The sequence below is a fragment of the Pavona decussata genome, unplaced genomic scaffold, assembly GCF_977016875.1.
Source record: "Pavona decussata unplaced genomic scaffold, jaPavDecu1.1 SCAFFOLD_186, whole genome shotgun sequence".
Taxonomy (NCBI): domain Eukaryota; kingdom Metazoa; phylum Cnidaria; class Anthozoa; order Scleractinia; family Agariciidae; genus Pavona; species Pavona decussata.
The window spans coordinates 2,055,001-2,075,000 of record NW_028145595.1 but is presented as its reverse complement, the minus strand read 5'-3'; the positions used below and the strand labels follow the sequence as shown (position 1 = coordinate 2,075,000).

At 38.0% G+C, this 20,000-nt stretch overlaps 1 protein-coding gene and 2 long non-coding RNA genes across 6 annotated transcripts in view; 1 reads left to right on the top strand and 2 right to left on the bottom strand.

The window, feature by feature from the left end:
• The window catches only part of LOC146462650 (coadhesin-like), a 37,492-nt gene extending 21,069 nt beyond the window's left edge, over window positions 1-16,423 (bottom strand). For all 4 annotated transcript variants that reach the window (XM_085085444.1, XM_085085443.1, XM_085085441.1 and 1 more), the window contains exons 1-4: window positions 16,138-16,423; window positions 14,887-15,040; window positions 8,335-8,508; window positions 7,549-7,722 (exon numbers count right to left, since the gene is read on the bottom strand). In XM_085085444.1, coding sequence (XP_084941570.1) covers window positions 7,549-7,722; window positions 8,335-8,508; window positions 14,887-15,040; window positions 16,138-16,293 — 658 coding nt within the window. In that variant the 5' untranslated portion in view covers window positions 16,294-16,423. The remainder of the gene's footprint in view (window positions 1-7,548; window positions 7,723-8,334; window positions 8,509-14,886; window positions 15,041-16,137) is intronic.
• LOC146462648 (uncharacterized) overlaps window positions 4,311-20,000 on the top strand; it is a 59,986-nt gene continuing 44,296 nt past the window's right edge. Inside the window, exon 1 of the long non-coding RNA XR_014857093.1 lies at window positions 4,311-4,465. This is a non-coding gene — a long non-coding RNA (uncharacterized LOC146462648). The remainder of the gene's footprint in view (window positions 4,466-20,000) is intronic.
• LOC146462649 (uncharacterized) overlaps window positions 18,615-20,000 on the bottom strand; it is a 5,703-nt gene continuing 4,317 nt past the window's right edge. The window contains exons 3-4 of the long non-coding RNA XR_014857092.1: window positions 19,150-19,167; window positions 18,615-18,628 (exon numbers count right to left, since the gene is read on the bottom strand). This is a non-coding gene — a long non-coding RNA (uncharacterized LOC146462649). The remainder of the gene's footprint in view (window positions 18,629-19,149; window positions 19,168-20,000) is intronic.

Here is a 20,000-nt window from a genome sequence, read left to right as displayed (position 1 = left end):
AAAAAGAACAAGGAAAAGAGAACAAGTTTAGGGAATTTTGTCTTTAGTTCATTGACGTTTCACAGAAATCATTCATCTCTTACTAAACAGCGATCGTTAGCGTTTGCCACTAACTTTATAACAGTTGTTTTAGATGTTCATAAATGCATATCAGTTCTTATTGCGAATAAGGATTTGATGTTTTGACAAGCAGGAAAGGACTGCATATAAATGACAAGGTAATTGTTGAACTTTCGCATTGTAAGTTGCTTATTCCAACGAATTTATAAAAGATTTATGCAGCATCTATACTGTCTGTACTATTTGAATTAATTCACACATTAACATTTAAATTATAGAACAACGGACATATTCATTTCTAAGAGGACCAAAAGTTCTTAATTAAACAATCAGACCTTCCAGCGCAGACTCTATGTCAGTATAGAAAGTTCGTTTCCATTTGGGCCGCGGCAGTTTGGTTACGTGTTGTATCAGAAGCTCTACTGATATAAAAGGCAGGGGCAAGGTACAGTTATCAGTAATCAATGGCCATCTTCGTTCACTTTGCGTTTGTGAGTATGATGCGGTAATAAATCATCATCAGTGAGTGCGAGTGTTTCTGACGAATACAAGAGAACGTAGGGCAAATACTTTTATTATTTCGAGGTGTTTGGAATCTCTGATGAAACGCAAAGTACGGTTTTCTGATATGACTTTTCTATCGTTTCTGTAATGTATAAAAAAACGAGCGGCAGTGTTTTATCGGAATTTATACTGCGAGTGTTTTGAACGGCTTCAAAAACATTCCTGGAAAAGTGTGTGTCAAGAGGGTTCATAACAATAAGGCTTTTGTAAACGTTGGAAACAAGCATACGAGGAAAACATTAAACACCGCATACTAATAAGGAGGAGGCTTTATCAGGTTTTAAAACCACTGCACGGGATGTTTTATCGACCATTTAATAGGTCAATGGCTTATGAATTATTAATACGTTTTTGAAATAATACCGTGGAGCAAATTGTTGATCCAGCTGCATTTGTCTTGAGAAAAGGCGAATATATTTTTTTCACAACTCTTTGGATGCAGAAATTATGCAGAACTTGACAAACAAGGCTATTTGCGCGTTGATAACAACAGGGCGTGGCAGAATGTCATTTACTTCCTAGAGTGGGCACTCCAAAACAAGGCTAGACACCTGATGCTTTTTATACAATTTGGTATTCTTACCCGTCGTAGTCCTTACATAGATGAGAGCAGGAGCCCATTTGTTAGGCAGCAAACTGAGAGAATAGAACTCCATTTAGGCAAGAAGCAGCGTTTTTTGGGTTAAGCACTGATCTACACCATTAATTAAGGCCTGAAAAAATTAACCATTTTCGCCAGCTAGGCCTCGCGAGTTATAGTGTCCTTAATAGCAGGAATTTATTTCAGTCGAACGTCTGTTATTTTTTTTTTTTTTGCCCGCGATCTAGCTGCAAGGCAAGAGCTGACTGTATATGAAAAGAAGATATGAAACAAATGGCTGGGTTTCGAGACATACACTATTTTGTCCTATAAATTTAAAATACGTTTTCTGCTGTGTTAAAATCATTAGTTGTTCAACCTTGTTTTGGAGTATCCATTGTAGTAACAATCATTTACTTTGAGTTCTGATGCGACTCATATTTGACTGGTTGATAAGAGTCTTCGGGAAACGTATTGAGTGAAATGCAGACTTCTCTTTTAACCGGGTTGCTTCCAGTTTAAAAAGGATCTCAATAACCGTTGCTGCAGGTTGTATTAGGGACTTTAAGATACGGCGACTACGGACTACGGACTACGGTTGGACGCAAGGTTTTCTTACTATGAAGGACTGGGCCGAATACACAACAGTGGCGCGAAAATACGAAGTTAAGATCGCAGACTACAGACACCGGACTACGAACAAAGCGCGAAGTAAACTCAAGAAAAAAACTCGCTTACGTTTTCATATTTTGCGTCCAGAATGTCTTTTGAAAAGGTTCGAAATGCCCTGGTTTACTCTTTAGTGGACGAAATAATTGACGAAGAAGAATTCGTACTTTTGTTTGATGCCTACAAGTCAGTAAATCCATCATATCCATACTGGGAGTACGATTGTTTTTGTCTCGACTCCTTTGACTCAAGTGAATGTTTAATTGAGTTCAGAGTGAACAAGGAAGATCTTCCTCGTTTAGCCGAGGTTCTTGGGGTTTCTCCACAGTTCAGGTGCTCCCAAGGAACTGTGTGTAGTGGAATAGAGGGTTTGTGTCTTCTGTAGACGCTGCAAGTCAAAATTTAATGCACACGTTAGACAGGTTAGATACTACTTCAATCATAATTTCCTTGCAAATACTTCGGTACAAAGATAAAAAGCCTGTTTACTTACCTTTCCACTTGGGGAGAAGTCATTTTTGTCTACAAAATGCAAAGAGAGTGTTTCACTCGTAAGTTTTGTTTTTCATGTAAATAAAAGTAAAAACAAATTGGCGGTCAAAATCAGTAAACACGACTTAGCCGTAAATTTTTCGCTTTTTGGAGTTCAAAAGCGCTTGAAATTGCTAAATATGTGCTTTTTCGTGTTCGTGATAGAAAGCATCAAGCCTTAAGACCATATTCTAACGAAAACTTTCTTTTCTCATACAATAATTTGAAACTCTGTACTCACCTTGATCGCAGTACGTGAAATTCCTCGCCTACACACCGTCGCCAGCTTACGACGGTGGGAAGCGAGAGCACACTTGTCTCGTCCCAGTCCTAATTTTCGTCTCGTCTGTAGTCCGTTGTCCGTAGTCGCCATATCTTAAAGTCCCTATTGCCGGAGATGTAGCACGCGCTATATGGAAACAATATATTCGCGAAAGGAAAGATCAAATTTCAAAGTATTTATGCCGTAGCCTTTATTTATTTGATTCCCATTGAAGCATATTTAGTCTCAACCCTCAATTCCATTTTAACTAATTCCCCTTAAAGTGCTGCTGTGATCAAAATATTAACTTTCCTTTTATCTTCAGCATTCGAAAGTATAGGAGGACGTACTACTTATGTCAAGTTTTAAGTTGTAATTCCAAAGATAAGCTCGTTTATTTCAAGCGTAATTTCCACATTCAGTTTGCCGTCATTACTCAATTCAAATATGTCCACGAACCACACGGAGATTTGGGCCGAGTAGAATGTGACGTCATGTTATCCCCTCACTTCACTGAAAATCCTCGCCATTGTCTTCAAAACCACCACTTGCGTTAGAACTGAAATCAAAACCACATTAGGTAGAAGTAGTAGTAGAACTTGAACATCTCAGCTACTTTTTGTCGTTTTTCGATGCCGCCAAGATGATAACATGACGTCACGTGTGGGAAGCCGCTGCACAAAATGTGTCGGCTCAAGCAGTTGCTGACGCGGACGCATTTTACCTACTTTCGGGTAGTCCTTGTAAGGGTATACGTTTGTTAGGTTGCTCTGAATTACATTTTTTCTAGCAGTTTAAGGTCTACATATTATCCTGGGCCCAGTTGTTCAACGCCCGATTAGGCTAATCCCGGCTTAACGTGAACTTTGATGCGAGTTTAATTAATAATCAATAAAGATTCTCCCGAAATTTGTCCCTCAGTTTTGCTTTAGACTTTTATTAACCTCTCGCTTGAAATTACCCTTTTAAACTATTTTAAACCAGCGTGATGAAAACCTCGATTAACTTTTCGGTGGATTAGAGTTAATCGGCTTACGAACAACCGGGCCTTGCAGCCCACAAATCTCGTTAAGATATTTTATATTTTCATCGCAATAGCACTTTAACTAAAGTTCATTCAATTGTGCTCCCTTGCATGACCTTGACAATTACGCTTCTGTTGGTGTTCAGCCTGCAAAAGAACAGTAATGGAATTTACATGTTACACCTTAGAAATAGCTCGGAGGCATACTTAGATAATAATGATTCTTTTGCATTGAAAGCAAGAAAGAGCTTTCACGACTCTATGCAGTTGTCAGAACAGAGAAAGGCCTTTATTTAGCTAACAAATTTTAAATTAACAGGTCACTGGAAGTTGTGGCGTCAATTGTACTATTTACTAAGAGCGAGACTATAGTTTTTGGAAGGCTTAGTGTGACTAGTATGATATATTTTCGCTCCAAGAAAAATACATGTAAACAGTGTCACATGACCCTTACATAAATCAAAAGAGAGCTGCGCGATTGCTCGAGCTAAAATTCAAGAGTCGTTGAATGTTGAACTGTCATGGAAACGGCGAGATCTAGAAGAATGTCAAAGATTCCTTTCATAATCATAATTGCCACTACAAGTTAACAATATTACTTTTTTAGCCGGACTGGTCGAAGATTTTATGGATTTGAACATTACAATTGTGGAAATGATACTGAGGACGAGAGAAGATTTGCCAGCCAGTGCCATAAAAGTCGTGTTGCCGACATTTCCTCGACTGCTTTAGAAAACGATTGGCCACCAGGACTGGCAAGCCACTCTAAAACGAGGTGAACATTCAGTTTAATTACTATAATTAATATTCATTGACAATTACGAAAGTGGCCGCGAATGTTGTTTAATATCAGTTGTGTGAGCATAAAAGATTTATTAAAACGAATTAAACACAGACTGACGAAAACAATTTTCAGTCCGACCTATGTGGCTTTTAAAATATTTTCGCGGCTCGTTACAAAAAATTCCCAGTACAAGAAAATCGTCATACTTTTCCATATTTAATCAACTTAAGGATAATGGCTCAGATCCATAGTGAAGGAAACCAATCAGAAAGCTAGAAAATTATTATCAAGAGGTACAAATTTACTAATATCTGTATTGCGTGGCCACAAACCAATAAAATCTCTGGAATTTCATTATCCAAATTTCCCGTTTTTATTAATAACTGTTGTTACAGTTTAACCTGTAACCAATGCGGTCAAACTTTAAAAGGCATACAAACAAGGAGAAGGGGTCAAAACCCAGTTGCCTCGTTTGTATACGTCAAAACCAGAAGCCAAGTACAAGAAGCCTAGTGCTGAAATGCTTTAGTGTGTAGAATTATTATCGATTGTCAAAATTTTGAGTATTCCTAGAGAAGAGAAGAGAGGAGAAGATGATACTTTATTTGAATACATGGCAGCCTTGCGGATATATTGCGTATTTACAAGTACTTATGTAACATATCTCTCGGTAATGTAAATGAAATTGCGATTAAAAAAATAATATTCAAAATATAAAATATCAGCTAAACCTTAAAACGTAAAATACCATGAAAACGTGATAAGTATTTACATTCATTGGCGTGAATTGCTGAAGATATATAAAAAGCTATTCCTCAACCTGTTGGTTTTACAGCGTGGTACAATACACTTGCGCACATTCCTTAAGTTATAGCCACTCTTAGGCGCTTCCGATACAAGATGTGCCAGCTTATGGTCTCTATCGTTGATGATACTTGTAAACGTGAGTGTACACATCTTATGGTGGTGCTATCCTGTGTAGTGGGTAGATTAAGGCTCAAAAGTGCCTGCTGGAAACCATTAGAAGAACAAATAGTGCGCATTGCTCGCTTTTGCATATGTTCTAACACATACAGCTAAATATGTCAAGTACTTAGAGAGAATAAAACACTGGCGAAGAATACTGGCTTTGTCATCCCTAGCTTTCATCTCTAGCCGAAATTAAACCATAGATATTGAAGAAGTACCCACACCCCCTCCCTCCCTACTTCTAAGGCAAAATGATTTTATAACGATAACGTGGTTTTGGCGAGGAGGTAAAGCACTTTGCTCAACTTTCGATACCCTCTCTATACATTTCCTTAACTTAATTTCATTATAAAATTTCAAGGCAAAAACTCGTTCATAGACAACATCATTATCCTCTTGTACAATTCCTATCAAGTGAACTCACCCGAGCAAGACGATCCTTTGATTTTATTGAGCACATTATTCAGCTGTGAAAAGTCTTTCGCTTGGACCACAGGGTTCCCAGGTCCTGCAATTTGCCTGAGGGTCTCCATTTTAACGTTGGAACCGATGCCGACGGCAACAATGTGAACGCCCTTTTTCTGAAAAAATAAATATAGTGGTTGAGTCAGTTAAAAAGCCACCCGAAGTAACCCTTGTATGATACCTGTTGATGATCACTCTTTGACCGCTTAATTCAGGTTTAACTGGGTTAATGAGATACTGAAATAAATACGACTCATCGTAAAAGCTCAATTAAAACCATTGGCTGGAAAGAGGAGAGGTGGAGGAAGGCTCATTAGACACACAGGGGCTCTTACTACAAAGGACTGGTTCAATAACTGGTAGATACCCTGACTTCAACACATTCCAGTCTAGCTGGAGTCAGAACTTATAGTCTAAAATTCTCAATTAATTCATACATTTAACAATATCGACGGCAGTTTCTATGGTCTATACTCCTATAGACCGTAAAATGACGTAAAAAAAGTTCAAAACTCAAGTGCCAAGTTTTGGAGATTTTATGGCGTCATTTTATGGTCTATAAGAGTATAGACCATAGAAAACTGCCTTCGATTTGTTTTTGACAATAACATGGAAAAAGTACGAGCGGAATTGGCTATTTTTTTCTTTGAGAAAGCGCGCGCGTTACATCTAACGTCATTTTTATTGTCTGTACTCTTATAGAGAATAGCTACGAGCCAATCAGCGCGCGGGAATTTGGACAGTTATTGTAAAAATAAATATGGTTATGTTCGTTATAAAATGCAATTTCTTGGTCTTATTACTCTTGACATTTCACAGCTTTTCAGGTCAGTTTCTCTTATCCTGGCCTTCCTCCGCGTAAAATCTTGCCTCCGTTGATCACTTCACTTTCGAATTTGTATGAGGTGATCCTTTAATTAGCCATTCCAAAAGAACTCCCGTTTAAATGTGCTATGTTGAATCTCCTTACCTTAAAGTCCTTTGAAATGCCCACTGCAAATTTCTTAAATTTATCTTCCGTTAGTACCGTTGGTTTTCCATCAGTCAGCACAATCATAACGTTAGGTTTGCTTGGTCTGTCTCCTCCAGCCTTAGTGAACAGCCTGTTTTTCGCCATTGTCAAGGCCAGATCGGTCCGTGTTTCCCGTTCTAGTTTAATGGGCTCCCTCGCGATTCTTCTCAGTAAGTTTCCTTTGTTATGGAACTGTTTTTTTGCAAAATTAAATGCCAGTGTTGCCTTATTGTGAAACGTAATGAGGCCAAAGTGGTCGGCTTTTGGCGCAGGGCGGAATTTGTTAATCAATCTTCCCAAGAACCTGATGACTATTTTTAGGTTGGGTATCTGAACGCTCAATGACTTGTCAAGGACGATTCCAATATCGAGACCAGCTGAACAGGGCGGTGCTGAAGCCAAAACAAAAAATAAAAGTAATTAAACCAACCAAAAAGCCAAAATGGTGAAAAACCTGTTTTCCTAGGGAGAGAAAATTTTCTACTTTAGGGTCATGTGTTACGTAAATGCTTTTTGAGTAGTCGTGTTGAACGTTTTAACTCTAGGAATAAAATCGCCTGAAAAGAAAGTTAACGAACCTATTTCGCGTGCTGTAATTTATATTTGTTTATTAAATTACAAAACCTACGGCATTTCTGTGTGTTACACCCCTGGGTCTTTTGAGCTTGTCCCAGTCCACCACAGTTTTTTCCACCGTTGGATGGTGGGGGATTGGTGCAGGTCCTTGTTAGTGTCTGCATTCCTCCTCCACAACTTACACTGCACTTGGAAGCCGACCAATCAGTGTAGCCACCGTCAATTGCTTAAATGAAAAAGGCAATAATAAATTAGTTCAGAAGTCTTTTCACAGTTCAGATCTAAGTACAGTGGTGGTGGTGTGTGGAAAAAAAACTTCATATCGGAAGATGAAGGGTCACTGGCTTGACGTTTGGTTGGGCTTTAGATTGTCGTGTTTTTCCATTGAACATAAAACCTCTCTCTACATTGTCTTTCTCCACCTAGCTGTTGCATAGGTAAAAAAACGCGGGGTTAACTTTTGCAATTAACTTGCATGTAATAAAAGGAAACCTAACACCATTCCAACGTGCTTTATGCCTCAGCATCCGGGTAAAGCTACGGCCTTGTACATGACCTTGGAGTTGAGACTTTATCAGCTTTACTATTAATTAAACCACCTATTTACGTCTTAAGATGGTGGTGACTTAAGTAAGAATTACTTTTATAACAAGGTCGTAACGTCTCAAAATTATAACTCAAGCTGATTAGCCACACACTTAGAACCCATATCAATAGGAAAGCACTTATGATTTCTCCGCTAAAATAGGAACATGGAATTTTAAAAAAGAAAAGAATAACGTCGTTAAAATGCGTCACATGATATACTTTAACCAGAACAATCTTAAAGAAAACCTACGGCATTCCTGTGTGTTACAGTCCTGTTTCTTTTGAGCTGGTCCTAGTTCACTGCAGTCTTTTCCACCGTTGGATGGCGAGGGATTGGTGCAGGTCCTTGTAAATGTCTGTATTCCTCCTCCACATGTCACACTGCACTCGGAAACCGACCAATCAGTATAGCCACCATCAATTGCTGGTTGGAAGGAGAAGAGAATAAGCCGAAAATATTTCTAATGATATAAATGCCATTCGGGAATAAATAAAGAAATGCTCTCAAGTCCAATAATACTCAGTTTTCTCGAGCGTGTAAACAACTGACATTAGCTTCCTTGGCAAAATTTTCGTACATTTTCCTTTCCGTGTCTCGGTGTTTAAAAAAACTACGGTCGTGGACAAAACCCTTAAAAAAACTTGAAAAGAACTTGAAAAGACACTGAGAAAAAAAAAAACACTTTTACTATGTCGGGAGGGGGGGGGGGGGGTAATATGGTCGCTTGCTTGTTTACCAGAGCAAACCCTTCCAAGGGTTATTTTCTTAACAGTTTTGTAAAATTAAATAGAAGAAAGATCCTCGCAGTTAGTACGCAACTTAAGCACGCAGTTGCGAAAAGAAAGTCTGAAAAAAATTTCTTTTTTTTTTTTTTTGTATTTTATTGATTTTTTTTTATTAATTAAAGTTGTTTACAAGAATTGATTCAGACAAAGCGGTTGTATATAGCTAATTACAAAGGTTTTATAATTAAAATACAAACAGTAGGAAATTAATAGATGAGACAATAAATACCAAAATAATAATAATAATAATAATAATAATAATAATAAATAAATAAATAAATAAACTACAAGCTACCAGATGAACTACAATTATTTGAGTAGAAACTTTTTCCACTTAACGTCGTGAAAAGCACGTTTACCATTTGATTCAGCAATCGTCGTTTCAATTTGATATATTAGGGATACTTTTGCAAGATAGGTTCTTAGTGAAGGCGGGTAGCCTTTATTTCGACAAGAGTAAATATGCTGTTTCGCCAGAATCAAGAAATGATTAAGAAGATGAAAGTCTACTTGCCTTTTCCAGATTCCAAAAATTTTGTCAATCTCTGATAACGCTTCCACTTTGATATCTATCATATTGAGCCATTTAATTAAATCCTGCCAAAACTTGTTCGAGTAATCACATTCTATTAAGAGGTGTTCAATGGTTTCACTTTCTCTTTTGCAAAATGTACATAGACACGAAGATACCAGGCCGATTTTATGGAGAAATTCATTCGTCGCTAAATACCTATGTAACACCTTAAACTGGAATTCACGTGATTTGGAGTCTACAGTCACTCTAAAGGGAATACAATATATCTCTTGCCAATCTAGTTGATAATTATATTTTTCCGAGTATTTTGACTGCGCGGTTGGTATAATCTCGACCTTTGAGCGGGCTTCTTTGTTAATATTTTTCGAGATAGCTTTATCGAGACGAATATTGTGACCATTCAAATGTAACTGAGCAATATTGGGAACCGAAGAATTGGATTCATAGTTATTGCATATTTTTAAATGATGTCGCCACTGTGTTGGTATTGCGTCTATAATCGCCATAAGCTGAAACTTTTCTTTAGGTGTAAATGACGCACTAGCCATAATTTCAAAGCCTGTGATAACATCATTCCCATCAGTCTTAAGATCCTCCAGTGTAATTATTCCTTTTTCAAACAATGCCTCGCAGAAAACAGACTTGCCTTGTATACAGATAAACTTATTATTCCAAATAACTGTGTTGTGTATCTCTTGGCACAATGCTTGTTCTGTTAACTTATTTGCGACTGAATATTCTGCGAAACATCGGAAACACTCTTCATAATATTTGGGTAATTGAATACATAATTTCTTTAGATCAAATGCACAACGCAAAATCAATTTCGATCCCACGTTCTTCATATAATGGGATAGGATAATCTTCCAATTACTTTGTTGATTCTCAGCAAATTTCTTACAACACATGATCCTTTGACTCTTTATTATTGATTCTAGATGGGGTGCTTTCAGTCCACCTTTATCCAAGTCAGATATGAGAGATAAAAGTTTGACTTTGTCTTTCCCTTTCCAAATAAATTTAAAAAGTAATTTGTTGACCTCTGTCACGATATCTTTTTGCACGCAAATTAAACCGGCACGATACATGAATATCGGTATCACAAATGTCTTTACAATCTGAATCCTCCCTAAAATAGTTAGATCTCTCCACTTCCACATTTGTAACTTCTCTTTGATTGATCTTAAAATCTCATCAAAATTTAACTTTTTCCTTTGACTATCATTATATGTAAAATACACACCTAAAATTTTAATCGTGTGCTTCACGCATATGTTTTTGGAGGAAATGACGGTTGCGGCCATAGAGGAGGCATGATTACCTAAAAACATACATTCAGTTTTCTCGAAATTTATTTCGAGTCCAGAACACTTATTGAACAGATCAGCAGTATGAAGAAGAACTTCAAGAGATCTGGTATTTCTCAGAAAAGCTGTGACGTCATCAGCAAACATTTCTAATTTAATTTCTTCCTTGCCTACTAGAATTCCTTGAATGTTTTTATTTCCACGCACGGTGATGGCAAGGGTTTCCAAACAGATAATGAACAAATATGGTGATAGAGGATCGCCCTGTCTAACACCTCTACGTATGTTGAAAGGGCCTGTCGAAAAACCATTATTCATGACCGAACTAGTTATATTTTGATAGAAGGTCCTAATCCACCGCATGAAAGTAGGACCAAAGTTAAAAGCGGATAGCGTCTCTAACATAAAATTTCTATTAATCGAGTCAAAAGCTTTTTTAAAATCTATTGCTACCATTAAGCCTTGGATCTTTTCTCTTTCTGTAAATTCTAAAATATCATCTATTGCTCTTACTGCATCAAATATAGACTTTCCTTTTACATATGCACTTTGATTGTAGTGTACTATATCGGGTATCACCTTTTGAAGTCTCCTTGCAATTGCTTTTGATCCGATCTTTGTGTCTAAGTTTATAAGTGAAATCGGTCTCCAATTTGAAATTTGTCTCCTGTCTTTTCCTTTCTTTTCTATAAGTGTTATAATCGCTTGCTTTTGTGAATTCGATAACTCGCCATAGTCAAAGGCACAATTTAGACTTTCTACTAATAACTTACCTAAGATACCCCAAAATGTTTTATAAAATTCTACAGTAAGTCCATCATTGCCTGGTGATTTATTTTCTTTGAAAGACTGAAGACTTTGAAGACATTCTTCCACTGTTAGTTTGCCCTCACACGTAGCTGCTTTCTCTGACGATAGTTTAGGGATTTCAGGATGTCGGAGGAATAAATTTGCACAGTCTGGCACGTTACCCTCACTATCGTACAAAACAGTGTAAAAATCTTCGAGTTCGTTCATAATTATCTTAGGATCTGAGCTTAAAGTTCCGTTTTTAGTAAATACTTTGCGAACACAGCTTTTAGCTTTTTTGTGAGATTCTAGACTTAAGAAGTACTTAGTGTTTTTTTCCCCCTTCTCATACCAAGACGCTCTAGATCGAATGATAGCACCCTTTGAGAGATAATCAAAATGCGCGTCGTACTTACTTTTGAGAATTTCAAGCTGTTCAAAATTTTCTGTTGACGGATCGGCAGCGCACTTTTTCTGATAAAATGTAAGAGACGTTTCAATTTCAAGTATTTTTGCTTTTCTTAACCGTGCTTTTTCTTTACTGTATTTCAAAGATACTTGTCTAATTCTATATTTTATTAGATCCCAAAGCACTCTTTTATCATTTACATCTTTGAACTCCACAATCCAAGCTGGGACGCTGTCCGTAATAAGTTTTATGTACTCTTCGTCCTTAGTTAAGTTAGAATTAAATTTCCAGTGGGACGGACCGTGTCTCTGTTCTTCAATTCCATTGAAAAGTAGTGTAATTGCTGAATGATCTGATTTTATAGAGGGTATAATTTTAACTTGTTCAACTTCATCTTGACAGATGTCACTAATCAGCCAAAAATCGAGTCTTCTTTGGATCAAAGGTCTTGTTTGCTTCCAAGTAAATAGTCTTCCATCCGGATTTCTTATTCTCCAGATATCAACGAGGTCCATATCAAAACAAATTTCTTCAAGTACCTTAACCGACTCTTTTTGGGCTGGCGACCCACCCAGACAATCCAAATTAGAATCAAAAGTGACATTGAAATCGCCTCCAATGACAACTTTTTGCTCAGGGCTCGAGATTATACCATCCAACCTCTCCTGTAAATCTTTAAAATATGTGCACTGATCACGCACTTTATTTGGTGCATAAATATTGGCAAAAATATATTTAACTCCTTGCACAGTCGCATTTAAAATAATAAATCTCCCAGCTGGATCACATAGGCACGATTCATCTTCAAAATCTAAATCTTTCCTTATGAGTGTCATCACACCACAGCTGTGGTTTGTTCCGTGCGCGAAAAACATTTTCCCACTCCACTGAGTTCTCCATATATTCTCAATGTCTTTCGAGCTATATGTTTCTTGAAGGAAAATTATATCCGCTTTTTGTTTTTTTAACCAGACAAACAAAGCTCTCCTTTTTTCCGGCGATCGAATTCCACGAACGTTAAGTGAAAGAAGTTTAAAATTTACATTCTCCTTGCTGCTTGCAAATATATAATCAATGTGTCACAAAAACAAATTATTTTCAAAACGGTAGCTTCATGATAACCGCCTTTACACCAAACACGGAAACAATAGGACACATACATACAAAACCAATACACACTCACACCCACACAAAGGATAATAATGAGGTTCTAAAAGGGTCTTGAGATTTAAACCTAAATAAGACCCTTGAGACTTTGGACTTATAACAATACCAGGTACGAAAAGAAACCGTAGCGAACTTAACTGTTTGAATATGCTAAATACGTGTTTAAATGGTATGCAAATTTTATCACAACTCTGATTTTCACCGAGCACAAGCGCCGTACTGATAAAGTAAATAAAGGTACACAAAATATTGCATCGGTAGAACATTCTTAAAACTGATTAGAAAGGTAGAAAAAAAAAAAACAAAAACTTTAAGTAAATTTAGTGGTGCTTGAGAAAGCTTAATCGATATTTAGCTTTACAAAGACAAAATATAGCTAGTTGCCACGACGATTTTTTTACCATAACAAAAAAGAAAGTGGCTGATCAGTTGTTACTACCATCTTGATGTGCTACAAGATATTCCGGCAAAGTGTTCACCGAGTATTTACTACTGTTAATAATCAGATTTTTACCTTTAATAAACACTTTTTCAATGTTCAACTCCTTTGCTTTCCTGTAGGCAACTCGAAGTTTGGCTCGTTCTCTTGCCGATTCAGGCGAGAGATCTTTATCAATTGACACGGTGGCGAAGCGCGAACTTTTGCGAAGCTCTTTCCTCTTGAACCAAATTGACTCGGAATCCATGCGAGAGACAAAACGTGCCAATATCGGTCTCGGGCGAGGCTCTCCTTCTGATGTCGAGGAAGCTCCAGAGTTAGTATTGGGCTTTCCTGTACGGTGGATGGCATGAAATTTGATGTCCGAAGGTGCACCTAGATCGGATAAGACTTGCTTCACCTTTTGAATGCATTCCTCGTTCGTCTCCTGAGCGCTTTCTGGGATATTGTAGAAGCGCAAATTTTCTCTTCTGGAGTAGTCTTCTTGCTTCACCATTCGAACTCTTACGGCTTCCAAATCCTCCTTTAACTTCGCATTCTCTTCTGTGGTACTGTCGAGTTGCTGTTGTAGGGTTTTATTCTTTTCTTGTAGCAAAGTGACCTCCTCCCAAACTGCGTTTAAGGACTTTGTAGCCTCGTTTAGATCCTCTCTGACAGATTTTATGTCGTTTTTAAGTTCAAGTTTTAGGGCTGCAATTTCTTCATTAATCTTGGTGAAGCCGTTCTCAATTCTATCCTGAATACTTATAAGTTTCTCAATTATTTGCGAGTCGTCCTCTACTTCTCCAGTTGACGAATTTGAGCTTCGCAAACGCTTTTTCTCTTTGGCTTTTGACGTTTTTGACATACTTCTAGTCCAATAAATTGTAAACTGCCGTTACTAATCTACTCAAGCTCACCGCATACCAATTCAATAAGGTTAAACAGATAAGGACGCCCAACTTTTACGGAGCTAGCTCTTTCGTGCCCTGGCCGCCATGACAGTCAGCCCCAGTCTCTCTCTCTTTTCGCAACTGCTTAAGTTGCGTACTAACTGCGAAGATCTTTCGTCTATTTGATCTCTTTTCCGCAGTTCAAAACATATGTTTCATATATTAACATTCAGTTTTGTGAAAACTGGACTTTACATAAAAGTACCTTCCCGTGAAAAGTTAGTGTTCATTCAGATAAGCAGGTTTGGCTACTAGATAGTGAAGTTTATTCCCTTGAAAAGTTTCCTTGTTCAACAACTGCTTTTTTTTTTTTTTTTTTTTTATTTTTAATTTTGAACTTTTCGATTCTTGGTGATTTTCACGAACAACTGTTTGAATGCAAGCATGCCAGAAAAGACTTACCCATCTGCAACCAACCAAACGGGAAATGCTACTTACCGCACGCAATGTTCAGGATTTCTGTTATTTCATCCATCAGATTGTTAAACTTCTGGATGATAAACACTTTGCCCTTAGTGCCAGCAATCAGCTTCAGATCGTTGTACTTTATCTTCTTTCCGATTCCAACAGCAATGATCTGGACATCTTTTTTCTTTGAAACGAAGTAGTTATTAAAATGAAATAACTAAAATCAAAAGGGAACTACAAAAACCTCTATCACGGGGCCGTGAATTGTCAAACGATGGGCTGTACTTCCTGAAATTAAACTTTTAGACCTAACTCAGTTTTGCTTTTTCTTGCGATGCTGGTGCAGTACTCTACCAACTGGGCTGGCGATATTGTGAGTTCGTAATATACCTATGATGGATGAATAGAGCTTTTTTCAATTGAGTGTCGAAAGTAATTTCGAGCTTGGTTTGGTTTTACATTTACTTGCTCCTTGATTGATTAACAAAACTCGCACCACTTTCTCAACCAGTGGGAATCCAAACCAAAACCAATTGTGTTTTCGCCGTACGCGTTTTCCCGCGCTTGGCGCCATTACATGTATTTGCTTCAAATTCTGATTGGCTGATTGTGTTGTTTACATCTTTTGCGATTGGCCAGAGTAATTACTTTGGGTTTGGTCTTACGACGCTCAATTGGAAACCGCTCTAAATCAATATGAATATATCAAAAACATATATTTAAACCGTGGGCAAAGAAGGATCCTCGCAGTTATTTCTGCAACTTCCGCAGTTACGGAAAGAAAGCCTGAAAAAACACCCCATGTAAGAGCCAAAAAGCCCAGTGATGACGGTTTCGTGTAGTAGGATGAAACACTCTTTTGAAGAACAAATTTTAGTTCATTGAAAGAATGAGACAGTTCATGGTCAATGATATATTATTGAGACAGAAGAATAGATTTTCGAAAAAGAGAAACTCAGCGTAGAGTGTTTGCACAAGTTTATTGTGGTGTGTAAAGGTGACGTGGTTAGTCAATTATTTTCACACGAATTATTTTTCCTTATTGCTTCTCACCAATTCGTGGTCACTTTCATATTAAGTGCAGGATGGTACTTTTAACTATACAGGAAGAATTGGAAGTCATAGGGACGATATTAAAAAGGAGAAAACTTCTGACTCCATGTTACTTACAAAAGATTCCTAATAAAGGTGGTGGCGTGCCTAACCTCCTTCCACCTATTATGAATAGATAGGACTTTCATAACTACACGTTATGAGGACACTTCCATAAAGTGACCTTACCTCTAATCCTTCCGTTAGTTGAATGAATGGTGTGAAGTCCGCCTTGCCTTCTCCAGTTGATCTTCCATCCGTGAATATTATTAGGAGGTTTGGGACGTTCGGCCTGTCTCCACCGCCAGGGGTGAACAGCTCGTCCCGGGCAATTTTTTCCGCCATGTCTATCCTGGTCCCCCATTTCCTTGCATTGCGCTTAAATTTTTTATTCACCAGTCTGTTCAGCTTCACCGCTGTTTGGTATTTCTTAGCTTTAAACTTATTCGCTAAATTCGCTCTTGGCCCGAACGGAATAATACCTGTTTTGAGTAAAGAAAAATTGTGGTATCACAGCTATTCCTAGTCGTCTGATTGTGTTTTGTAATAGCTCTGGCTTTTAATTGGCAGTAAAACTAGCTTCAATTTTGTTTTGATACAAAGCAGTCCCTGTTTTCACACCTAAATCATGTTAATCTTTTGTTAATTGGTCCGATCGCCATTACTTATATTAGAAAATATGAAGGTTTCTATGAAACTCTCTTTTCTTAGTTTTTACGTTTCGGACTGCGTTTAAATTAATTAAAGGATAACCCTGAAATACACCAGCATTACATCAGGTGGTGTTGACAATACTCGTAAATGTGTCAGGCTTCGTATACCGGGTTAGGATCAGGTGATGAGCTCAGTTGGTAGAGTGCCGGACTACCGTGCGGGAGGTCGCGGGTTCAAACCCCGGCCGGACCACCACCCAGGGTCTTTAAATAACTGAGGAGTAAGTGCTGCCTTTGCTGTGACATCTGTAAAAAGGTTAGACTTTCTAGTCTTCTCGGATAAGGACGATAAACCGTAGGCCCAGTCTCACAATCCTTGTTTGTAAATAACTCTGTGGGACGTTAAAGAACCCACTCACTGTTCTCAAAGAGTAGGGGACGTAGTTCCCGGTGTTGTGGTCTGGTCTTTGTGCGTATATTATCATGGTTGGGTGGGAAAATGCTCGGAGATATTAGCTGCATTAAGCTACTCTACAATCCGAGGGTAAATAAAGATTGATTATGATGATGATGAACATAAATAACTTTAATTTCCACCTCACTACTGAAATCTTTTTCTCCTTGCAAACCGAATATATTCGCTATATTAACATCCCAAGGAAACACACATTATTTCAGGGTAAACTGAGCAACAATTATGATACATATTTGTCCAAAATGGCTCAAATTTTTAATAACCAGGCCCCAGTTTTTCAAAGGCCGATAACTTTATCCGCTGAATAAGGCACTATTCATGGTCTAAAATATACTTCACGTGAAACTTTGTCCAAGGTTTTCATACACTTCCAATTTTAACTGTGGTTAGAGTGTTCATATTGGCTTTATTATACAAGAGGAAATACTGAAATCTTTGCATAGATTGAAACTGTCGGATACTGACTTATCCACTGGATAAAGTTAGCCGGCCTTTGAACAACTGGAGCCAGAAAGTTAGGTTCGAAAACGAGTTCCCCCCCTCCCCCACCCAACCACTCTACACTTGCAGGATATAACATATTAGTATAAATCTACTAGTGTTCTATCACGAATGCCATTCTCTGATTGGCTACGCTACTCGCTATCTATTTAACAATTAGATTATGAGCTCGAGATTTCTATCGCGTGATAGTTGATGAGGGCGAAGCCCGAATCAACTATCACGCATAGAAATCGAGAGCGAATAATCTAATTGTTTTAGTATAAATCCGACTAGTCGTTCAAAACTAAACAAGTAAATTATCTATATCCTCATCGCAGACACTTCGAAAACGCGAAGAAGCGGGCGCCATTTTGTTGAAAATCGCTACTCACTATCTATCACAGAATAGATAGCGAGTAGCGTAGCCAATCAGAGAACGGCATTCGTGATAGAACACTAGTAGATTTATACTAATCTGTGATAGATAGTGAGTAGCAATTTTCAACAAAATGGCGCTCGCTTCTTCGCGTTTTCGAAGTGTCTGCGATGAGGAAATAGATAATTTACTTGTTTAGCTTTGAACGACTAGTAGATTTATACTAAAACAATTAGATTATTCGCTCTCGATTTCTATGCGTGATAGTTGATTCGGGCTTCGCCCTCATCAACTATCACGCGATAGAAATCTCGAGCTCATAATCTAATTGTTAAATAGTATCATCAACTTTAAATTACTAAAAAAGGCCTCTTTTTAAGCAATTCATAAAGTTTGAAGTACCATAATAATTTTTCCCTTAAAAGTTTGCTTGTCGTGTCTTTAAAAGTTCAAAGAACATGTTGGTGATCAAACGTGTTTTGGGGTTTACACATTTCCTATCACTTTCACAAGGCAAACTACCCGCCCTTCATAAAGGAAGTATCATACCAAAGTGGTTTCCCTTAGGCGACACGCCAAGTTTGTTCACTAAGACGTTGATGGCATTTCTCAATATCTTCAGGTGAGGAGGCCTTATACTTCTGGACTTGTCTCCAAGTATCGCAACATCAAAGTTACGGTCAGAACAGTCACCTGAAAATATAATTCCGTATTTCATAAACAGTTGGGACATTTACTATGCCACTGAATCTGCCATTCTATAACACTCTATCTCACTTCAGAGATAACGAGACGCAATTCTTCAATTTTGCCAGTAATACTCCTGATATTCTGATGAGCGATCTTAAACCCCTTGATGGTTATTTTTTCCACTCAATTTAGTTTATCATTTAGGGCCTCTATGGGGCCTTGATGTGTAATTCTGGAAAGTGACACAGGCATACTCGGAAAAAAATCCGAGTGCTCCTATCAGGAGTCGAGCATAAGACCTTCCGATCGCTAGTTCGGATGCTCTAACACTGGGCTACAGGAGACTTGTGGGAGCTAAGGCCATGGCCAGGAAACAGGTACTCTGACCACACAAACTACTGTAAATTGGTTAATGCTACTATTTCACAAGCAAAGGATATTGTGCACTACTTTTACACTAGCTTTAAAAGTTACTTGGGACATGGTGATTTACTTTGCCCAAAAAAGAAAACAATTTAACAAACCTTGTGTTTCACTGATGCCTGTGAAAAAGAAAGAAAAACGAAACCAAAGAAAGATTAACAAAAAAATCTTTGCTTCAAGTCACGGAATAAAAGTTGGTTGAGTAAACTGGAAGTAACCTACACGTGCGTAGTCACGAGCGTGGTCTTGAAACTGAAAACTGATTCCTCGAGAGAACGTCATATCCGTGGTGAAGGTATCAAGCGAGGGACACGGAATGGGGGAGGGAGGATGGGAGTGCGAGGGGGAGTGACAGGATTGGAGTGGGAGGATGAAAGTGGGAGGATGGGAGTGGGAAGAGGAAGTGGAGGATGGGAGTGGGAAGATGGGAGTAGTTTGTACCCTCAGACATCCTACGTGTGTTAGAGGGTCGCGCACAAGAGTCCATGCTTACAACCATTCGAAATTAACCAAAACCTAGGAAGAGACTCCTACTAACATAAAAACACTTAGCTACTTCCAGTTCAAAAAACGATGTAAAAGAATTCTGCTTTTCTCTCAAGGATATTTTAACTATGTATATTTTAATATAAAAGTTATAGTTCCATATGATCGTCCATAGTTGCCATGGCACCAAGCACACACTATTGTTAGTATTTCCTTTTCTAATATAACGGTGGTTAGCCTCAAAGCTAAGCTCCCTGACCACCGTACACTTCTATCAAAGCCATTAACTTCTATCTTTTTTCCTTTTGTTTGTTATATTATTCCTGTGTTCTTATATATACAATGTAAATGCCATATCAAAGTGTGAATAAACTGAAACTGAAAATCGTAAGGATCTGCACTTTCAAGAGCATTGCAAACTCCCTTCCGCAAGCTTCACGAGACAAAATAACAAGCTTGTTAGAAA